Here is a 10319-nt window from a genome sequence, read left to right as displayed (position 1 = left end):
TTCAATTCAAAATACTCTGTTCTGAATAATTCCCAACTATATGCGAATACACTACATAAACGGTCGCCTGACAACTAAAAAAAGAGAGTCGAAATAAGGAAAACGCGAAGCCGCTTGTAATGATGAAAAAGGGCTTACACACGCAATGCATATTTTAAAGAGTTGGGTGGTGACTTGTGAGACAAATTTGCCGACGCCATTCCTATTGGTTTAGTGGGAACGTGATGACACGGAGGAGTCGCGCTTCCACTTTATAAAGCTTCTCTGTCCAGCGAGCCGCTGATAAAAAGTCGGCTGTAGCAAGAAGTTGAGATTCTACGATTCACGCACTGGAAAACGCGAGTACCCGAGATTAAGCTCCATCATGAGTGAGGTAGGACATTTAATTTATTTAAAAACAACAACAACGAAGTAGAGGAATGTAGAACGTCGCACGCGAACCGAGTGCGAGTGCGCGCGACGCGAGATAGGAAACGGAACGGTGTTTTTTAAAGTGACATGATTAATGACGGAAGGATAATCTTGTTTTTAAAGTGACATGAATCATAACGGAGGGATGATTTCGTTCTCCAACGCGATGCGTTATTTTCGGTTAAAATGCTGAAGCGCAAAAGTTAACAGCGAACGCCTCCACGGAGGGAACTCCGCGCGCGACGGTGACTCCGTGACGGCATCCCTCGTGAGAGGGTCTACGGTGTAGGGGGAACATTATTATAGCCTACTATTAGACATGTGGAGGATCTTAACCTGCAAGGAGTTTACTTCGATGGGAAACAAACGCGAATTAAGCCGAGAGTTGCATCATTGGTCAGCAGAAAAAAATCCCACATTATTTAGACTAAAATGCAAAATGTTGTCAAAATGTCTAACAGTCTATATCGTTATTTCTTAACCTTGTGAATAGAAAAATGATAATTACACTGATCCAAACAAGTTCAATTTTGACATCAATTAAGTAAAACGCCAATTATAAGTATCCCTAGATTCATGCGAGTTAATTCAACGTTTATTTATTGGCCGACCAATATTAATATGAATTTAAAATATCGCCTTTAATATGCCGTGTCTTCCATCACCGCTTGGCTTATCTCTTACTTTACGTCTATAACGGGTTGCTTATCTCTCGATATAGGCTACCTATGCACTTACTGCAGTTCCAGGAAACCAGTTTGTAATGGAAAACTGCTCTGAGGTTTTTCCCAGCGCCAGCCACATACTGATATCTATGGAGCAGATGTTTCAACTCCGTTATTTTACAACTGGAGTGGTGGAGTCCAATGTTTATTAATAGCCACGGAGAGCACGGATGTGTTTGTTTGCTGGCAAATAAAAAAGTTGCTTTGAAAAATGTGGTGTACCAGCAACATATAGGCTAGAAAAAACTGCTGAGTAAAAAATAGTATATTGATACTCATTGATAAGGCTAAATCGTACCTTTGTCAAAACTATTATTCACCCCATTAGGTTTTCATGGAGGATATTGTATCAATTGGATTGACTTGATATGAGATCCATCCTATTGCATATTCTCAATTATCAATCAACTCCAGACATTTGAAATGACTAAATCCTGTGGACATAGGTGAGAGGGCGAGAGAGAGGGAGAGGGAGAGGGAGAGGGAGAGAGAAAGTGGGGGAGGGAGAGAGAGAGTGGGGGAGGGAGGGAGAGAGAGAGAGAGAGAGAGAGAGAGAAAGAGAGAGAGAGAGAGAGAGCGAGAGAGAGAGACAGAGAGCGAGAGAGAGAGAGAGAGAGAGAGAGAGAGAGAGAGAGAGAGGGGGAGAGTGACAGAGAGGGACAGAGAGAGCGAGAGCGACAGAGAGAGAGAGAGGGAGTGAGATAAAATAGAGAGAGAAGAGAGAGGGGGATATAGACAGAAGGAGAGAGAGTGACCAAGAGGGGATGATTCAACAGGAAGAGGAGCTTCGCTCTGTTCTGTTCTGGATTAAGAGGGTTTTCATTGTTTTTTTGCATATGGGTGCGTGCCATATGCAACCTATATATATATACCTTCTATACAAGGCAGCATCTTCCTGACATTCCTGCATCAACAAGGGGTCCTGTCGCTCAGCAGGAGGGATGTCTGCAGTGTACCATTATGTCAAAGTGGTAGGTGGCACTGCAGACGGTGCCATTACACCCCCGTGCCCGTCGCTGGCGGCAGTGATTCACTCGTTGATTGCGTCAGGAGTTATATTGTGTGCATTGTGTGCAGGCAAATAACACAAGTTATACATCTGAGAATGAAACTGGAACACGCCAGAAGTTATTTTGTGTGCATTGTGTGCAGACAAACAACACAGGTTCTACATCTGAGAAGAAAACTGGAACCCCTGTCGAAACACCCGTTCCTATTGTTGAATCATATGCAAAAACTTAGCAAAACCGCCCCCGCCAGGTGTTATCGCAGGGCCAATCTTAACCGGACCCTGCTGAAAGCAGAAGCAGGACCAATAGCAGCATGAATCATGTTGTGTTCTGTTCGCTCCCCCCAGCGCACCTCCTTCCTCCCAAACATTAATACAAAATCTGCCATTGAAGCGGAGCGGCATGGCAAGTTCTGGATGGATGAGTCTTGCAGTGGTCAGCACTGCAGCCCCCCCCAACACACACACACACACACACACACACCTCCTCCCCAATCGTTGTGCCCGTTCTCCCAACAACACTCGATACCCATTTCTGGTCTCTGGCCGTCCACACATACGGCTTAGCGGGTGCGTTATATAATTTATCATTTTTTAAACTTTGGAATGGTGTTTTATGCCTTGCGCTCTCTTTCTGCAAATTACCTGAATCAACACTTTGAGGAGGTACTGTGTTACATTTTAACTCCTCTTCTATCGTTTATGGACCTAACCCTTGGAGATATTATTGAAAAAGAAACTGCCTTTGCCTGTGTTCCATGTTCAAAAATGAAATTATAAATGTCCTCAATAAAGTTACAAAAATATAAACGTCCCACTCTGATTTTATCATTTTATATTTTATACCAAGGGTTAGCACATGCTCAAATTTAATATTATTATTAATATTATTTGCAATTTGTACGTTCTATATTGGCCTTGACTACAGCTTGGGGCACAGAAGCTCACATCGCTCATTGCACATTGCTCTAACACCGAAACAAATAAATAAAGAGATTCATCCTAAAAACACGCCCGGAAGAGTTTGTGACGACTACCGTGTCACAAGGTTTGACTGTGACTTGATAGGTGAGAACAAGTAATTCTCTCAGGGGGACCCAGGGGAGAGAGGAAGAGCTAGGGATTAAATTACCCATATTGTTCGCACACATCGTTTATAGTTTTATTGTTTCACAATTAAGAAGAATTACATCTATCAGCTGTATATACCCATGTAGCTTTTCATAAAACTGGCATAAGTCCAATGGTGCTCAAGTTTTCTCAGCCTTACACGCTGCCGTGGTTTTACTGGGTATTTTACACCGACAGCACAGCCTATGTTTTGCTATCGCCCCAATTGGCCCTATCCATCATAAGGGGACATTATATACAAGCTGTTCTATACTCGGTGCTAAGCCTCAATTCGCTAATGTTGATGCTGGATGAGGAATCATCCACATGGCCCTCTTGGCTTTCAAGTAAAGCACAACCCAAAACTACATTTCGCCATTTGTGGCAGACACATGTTATTTCAATCGCAATTGGTTCAATATCACTACCTGAGATGATTAACAATGGTTTTCCAAGAAACATCTCCTAAAGTCCAAAATAAGGTAGTATTCCCAAAATTACCATTACATAGTTAGCAAATGGAAGGCTGCTGAGGGTGCAATCCTTGAAAGGCCACAGTGTCCTGAAAGCAATATTGTACAGATGCTTCACCTACTGTTGACTGATATTTATATTTTATTGTAAACCCTATTTGACTATTAAACTGCCTGACTCCTGGTCTGTTTCTACGCAGAACATACCATAGGTCCATTGCAAGTCTCCTGTACTTTCCTTTTTTTGGAATAATTCTGATGTAGCTGTGATTGTGGTGTGTGTGTGTGTAATCTATGTGTTAATCCATCATTGGTGTGTGGTGCTCTATATATGGTTCTCTTCTCACGACATATGGATTAAGTCAAGGGGTGCTTAGATTGTATTGATCAGACCTTGGTAACCCCTCTGATCGAATTAACTTCAAAGGGGTAATTTATTGTAAGGGTAACAATTCAAACATGGTGTGTGTGTGTGCTCACGGGTGTGCGTATGTGTGCGTGCATGCATGTGTGTGTTCATGTACATCATTAGGTGTATGTGTTTTTGGAGGTTGGTAATGAACTTTTCACAGTCAATGACCCTCAACGCTTTCTGTACAAGTCAGCCCAAAGTGTCTGGGGATTTAATTAGGGAAACTAATTAGCAGGACTTCAAATTAGCTTCAGCTCAGCCCAGATTGGTTGCCAGATCATGACTGCCTTTTCCAGCTCCTGCAGTGTTTTCAAAGTTCCAAAATGTTTTATTAATTTCCTTTCCTTTTCCTTTTTTTAAGGCTTTCAAGTATCTGGGATACAGGGAAACGCCATATGTGGTTGTGTTTATCCTGTTTTGGATTTGGCTTACTTTATTTTGGCCACGTTTGGACACAGGAAAAAAATGACATGCCAAAAAAGCTGCTTAATCTACTTTAAGAAGCTATTAGTGCTGTTTTGTGTGTGTGTTGAATTGGCTCAATGAGGATATGAGGTTTCTGTTGTCACATTAATGCGCGCACTTGAGTCGGACAGACAACCTTAAATAGCTTCCGATACTATTCAGAAGACTTTAAAGACCTACAGTCTGGCTTTGCCGTCACCTTATTGTGTATAGAAAGCCTTTTCACCGCCAAACGTCAGCTCTCCGACAGATTTATACATCAGTTAATGCGAGCAAAAGGTATTTTCGCAATTTCATAAACACACAAGTGTGCCCTGCCTTTCTTTGCATTATATCTCCTAGACAGAAACACTTTTCACTAGAATACACATGCCCACACACGCCACTGTGTCCAAATGCCATTACACTAAAGTGTTAACGGGGCTCATATTGTGGATGGATGTGGGGATCACACAGGAAGCAGCTAAGCTTTAGATGTGATTGTGTTTTGACCACTGCACAATAACTGCCAGGCTGATGCGGGGCGGGATCTCTCCTCGTCCCCCTCCATTGCTGAACTGACATCGCCACACATCATTGCACTCCCCTTCCCCTTGATTAGATGGAGAGAGAGAGGCTGAGAGCCGCTCTGAGGCTTCAGGGAGCAGGAGGGTGTGTGTGTGTGTGGGGGGGGGGGCTTCTGTATCCACCGACGGATTGATGTTTTACTGAGTTACTACTCGGGATAGATTTCCAATTGCAGTTTGATCCGTCATTCTTGATACCCGTCGTGGGGGTAGGGATGACCGTCCTCAGGGACCCTGCTGTCGTTCTTTTTTGTTTCCGTTGGAAAGATGAGATGACATTCAATTGGGATTAATGGGTCTGGATTTCTAGAGTGACTCCAGAAATAGCTTTTCCGTTTCTTTTTTATCGTAACCATTCCTTATTATAGTTAAGGGACCCATTTATTTCAGTTTCATTTAATAAATTGGAAATATGAGTGTATGTATTTCATGTTGAGGGCTGATGCGCAGGGGCTTAGCAATGTTCGGGAGGCCTATATCCTCAGAGGATGAGCCCCCGATAGCCCTGGCCCAGTGTAACCCCTGGCTAAGTATGTGTGCTTTAACGAGGGGGTTCATTTTGTTTAATCATCAAAGCCAGCTCGTAAGCTAACACTGAGGGTACAACAACTCTGCCTATTCGCTCAGAAGCAGAAGCAAAAGAAGTTAAGCCTGCCTTAGCATTTCCAGATTGGTAATCACAAAACAGAAACAGTCCTCAACATTACAATGTTAAGCAGCTTTGGTCTTTAGTCTTGTTGCATTGGGCGGATTAGAGGTTTGTTGGATTGTGTTGATCTGATGCCCTGGCCTCCAACAGAGATGTCCACCCGGTATGCTGTGTACAACAGACACAGCGTGCCTTACAGCAGGGGAGATCGGCCCTCCCTCATGGCATAAATGTTGAAAGCCTTAACCCAGACATGGTTAGCAGAAGCCACAAATCCCTTTGCATATACTGTGTTTTTACCCGCTCTTTTCTAGTAGGTCTCGTACTGGCTATTGTTTTGTTTGCATTGACACATGCTGTTCTGGCATTTGTGAACATTGACACCTGAACAAAGTAAAAAAACACCTATTCTCTATTAATGAAGGGCAACGAATTGAATCAAGTTCACAGGATATAATATTTTTAGAATAATGATGGGATTTGAAGTGCAGTATTATAGCTGTAATTAAGTAGAGGAAGTTTATTTCTACAGTGGCCGAGTCTACATGTTGTGTTGAAATCTTTACAGACACTTTTTTATAGTTTACTACTGCTGGCCGAGTTTGGGTTTGCCAATTACGAGCTTACAGAAAAAGACTTGATTGGCCACCAGCATTGCGCATTGGCAACTTGAATGAAATGTTAAAAAATGATAAATTGTCACATTTATTGAGCCCATTTCTGTTGGTGGAAGCAGCAGTGCTTTCCTCTTCTGGTTAACGGATGATGATATATATAGGATATAGATGTGTGTGTGTGTGTGTGCATGTGTGTGTGTGTGTGTGTGTGTGTGTGGGTGGGTGGGTGGGTGTGTGTGTGTGTGTGTGTGTGTGTGTGTGTGTGTGTGTTTCAGCACTGCCAGTCGATAAACTTGAGATGGTCTTGATTACCGGCACGACATTCTTGCTACCTATTCCCACAAAACATTGCCCCAATGCTCACCACAAATTGGATGTTGGTAGAGAAAAAAAAAACCTTTGGGATGGCGGAGCTCTCAAAGCCAATCTAATATGTTAGAGAGACCAATATGAATCGTCCACTACGCCAGTGCTGCTGTTTGCCTGCGTGGGGAAAAGCTTTTGTTTTGACTGCAGGGACTCTGGTGGCCAAATGAACGGGAAAATCATTGAGAACAAATGCAATGAATTCGTAATTTGCTTCACCGCCTCTGGCAATTAAAAACAATGTGCTTTTACATATGTAAAAAGTAACTCACCCCAAAGTTGCTCAACATGAGGCAAAAGTTATAGCAATTACCCGTCTCTCCTTGCTTTCCCTGTATGTCCTAACAAAATGTGTCAAGCCTTGACGTTAACCTGAATAAGGGTGGCAGATGCATGTAAAATTAGAAAACAGTAGACATGGAGCCATCATGGAATACATCTAGCAGTACCTTTCTGTGTGATGTGATGTTTTGCAGGTGCTGTGATTGAAAACTCTTTACTTTGTTCACATTATAAACTAAGAATGAGGATCAGGTATTTTTAGGATGTGGGTTCTTTGCTTTGAACTTTTAATTGCAAAAAGAAAAAGATATCTAATCTTGTGAAGAATTGTGAGAATATGCAAAAAAGCTGTTTTATCATTCACTATTCTAAGATTAAATACCTCCCCTTAATTAATTTTCCATTTTTGTGAATATCAATTAACACAGAACATAATGGCAAACCTAGATAAGAAAAATGATGGGAAGTCAAAAGCCTGGTCATATGCATGGTAAAACTACAACATTTATCTTTAAGGAATTCTTACTTAACCTTTTTGCATCACGAAAGCTTGTAGCAGAATAGCACTTTTGTAAAATTAGAAGCACTTCCTTTAATATGTAATAGTATACTTGAATTTTCCCTTAACCTGGCTATACAATTCCACGGTAAATAAAAACTGGATTTTTGGATCCATTTAGTTGGGTAGTTTAATGATTTATGGGTAATGCTAATTTCAGCAGTTACTACCCGTAGTCATGGCCGTCGATATATGTCAGTTTAGCTAGCACAGCACAGCAAGCACAAAGTTTGCCTAGGCTTTCTAATTCATTTTTCAGTTTGGGTACAAAAAAAAATACGATATTGATGGTATTTTCCATTATGGACGAAGAGAGAGACCAATTTCAAAAGTAGCTCAAGCAGAAGAGAAATAAATGCTGCCTGGGATAAGATTGTGTCTCGGTGGAAAGAATGGTAGCAGATGTGTACAAAGCTAATCTAACTAGCGGCGTGGCTGGAGATTTGATGTTTCTTCTGCTCGAAGAGATAAGGGGAGCACTTGGCAACGTGGTGGGGTTTGGGGGTTGCTCAAAGCGTCAATCATAAATTCTGAATTATATCTGTTTATTACTTCGGGCCATTATTAATTCAGCACTCGCAAATATACAGGATGCATGGATAAACAAGCAAACAAAGAACGTAATGCTGGAGTTAATTGACAGATTTACATTGGAATGTAGCTCGATATGGGATTCAAATAATGCTTGAAGGCCTCGACACATCTCAAGCCAAACCAAGATGAATCGGAAGAAAGGGACAACATTCCCGACCGGGAATGTTGTGAGGCAAAGGGATGAAGAATCCATCAGTTAGTTCCATTCCATTGGACCTTGTGACGAACCCAGAGAGCTCTCTAACCATTTTGACCGCTGCCATTTTTCAAAGCAACACCGTCACAGCCAGCTCTTTGATGAACAGGCTGTGGGGGGCAGGAGCTGGAAGCCATGGGACGTGCCCTCTGCAGATGTCACCAGAAATAGAACCAAGCTTATGAGGAAATAATTCATACTTCTCCACCACACATGAACTTGAAGAGCACACAGCAGAGGGTTCATATTTTATTGTATAATTAGCATGTTTTAAAAAAAGACAAAACTTCTAAAGTATCTCTCTCTTATTTGAATCCAGCTTTAACTCTGAACCAGAGGTTGTGGTAAGGGTGGAGGTTTCTGCCCAGCTGCTCAGGAGGCTGTGGTGGCTGTCGCTACCATGAATAGGTTTCCTCCTCTCTCACGGAAACCAAGTGCTGATATGTCACTTCCCATATTGTTGAACAACAGATAGAGCATGCAATCCAGTCTTGTTGTCTTGTTGCATATCTTCTGCGGCCTACTTATACTCCTTTAAATTCTTAATGCTATCGAGTGTGGCACAGAACTCAGAGGATAATTGGAGCCCAGATCAAAAGACTGACAATAACCTCGGAAATGTACGTACGGTATTATTATGTCTTCTCCCCCCTTGACTTGTTAGATTTTCCCCATCACTGATTTTATTTTCTCGTGGTTGTAGTTTGATTATAATCGGTAGATTACGCTCTAATGCCCTATTGTTCTGCATGGTTTTAACATCGTCTCTCCATTACCATCACCTTATCTTTTCTCCAATACAATTTTTGACAGTTTAAATTTGATCCCCCACCCCAAATCGATAGAAGCAATGCACAAATAGATTGTTTGCAGCAGACTTCGGGCTGATGCTAATCCTTTAATAATGTTACATCCATGTGATGGTTCTCCATCACGTCCTATTATTAACACATCAGAGAGTGGGCTAGCGCTTTTTCGCCTGGGACCAGCCATGGTGGGCTGCTGGAATCCTGCGGTGTCTCGTTAGAACCCAACCAGCACAGGAAGGAGGACTCTTAATTTCCTCGTAATTAGAGGAGGCTTAATTTGAACACCTTGCTCTTTTCAGCTCATTTGCGAGACCAAACTCTCCTGCCGCTTGACCCACAAACGCATGATCTGATGGAGAGTGTTATCTGGGTCGTCTGGGTGCATGTCGTCGACGTGCGGCTGTGTCACGTGGGCTGAAGGGCATACTTGGCAGGGGATTGGGGCAGCAGACGGGCCAGCGGTTTGGTGGGGTGTTAACGCCGGGGCCAGCGTCCAGGCTTAGGGTGACGGTCGTCAGATGCTGGCCAGTTCACAGCTGGGACCAAAAGTCCCGTCCCATAGCATTGTATGGCAGCTGTGCGTTTTAATTAGAAACGATTAGCGGTCGAAAAATACAAACATACATAGAAAGGAGATTATACTCTGTTGACCGCTTCCATCCTCATTAAATGCCAGGGTGATTTTGAACATTCAAATTGATGAAGGGAGGGGTTTTTTCTTCGGCGACAAATTGTAAATTAGTTGTTGCAAACATTTGGTCATTGCGAGAATTTCAATCATTTGTGCCAAAATATATCATCAATGAACACTAGTTAATGGATTAAAGTGTGTTAAAGTGTTAGAATACCACATTGAAGAGGTTAGTTGCCCAGGTTGAAACGGAACAAACTATCAGTTAAAACATCAATGTAGATAATGTTTCTTTTGGGGTTATTTGTTTTGCATATTCTTATTATGTGTTTTTCATGAGTAGTATTTGCTGTCTTCATTTGCATACATTGAAATAATTTTTTAGCAGAACAGAAATGTTAGCCATAGAAGTGCAAACAGTGAGTCACATACACAACAATCTAAA

At 42.1% G+C, this 10319-nt stretch overlaps 1 protein-coding gene across 1 annotated transcript in view; it reads left to right on the top strand.

Annotated features, from left to right (window-relative positions):
- The first annotated feature begins 239 nt into the window (after window positions 1-239).
- pcp4b (Purkinje cell protein 4b) overlaps window positions 240-10319 on the top strand; it is a 27031-nt gene continuing 16951 nt past the window's right edge. The window contains exon 1 of the mRNA XM_079731919.1: window positions 240-373. Coding sequence (XP_079588045.1) covers window positions 365-373 — 9 coding nt within the window. The 5' untranslated portion in view covers window positions 240-364. The remainder of the gene's footprint in view (window positions 374-10319) is intronic.

This window comes from Pollachius pollachius, assembly GCF_949987615.1.
Source record: "Pollachius pollachius genome assembly, chromosome: 3".
In the NCBI taxonomy this organism is placed as follows: domain Eukaryota; kingdom Metazoa; phylum Chordata; class Actinopteri; order Gadiformes; family Gadidae; genus Pollachius; species Pollachius pollachius.
This window is presented reverse-complemented; position numbering and strand designations above follow the sequence as displayed.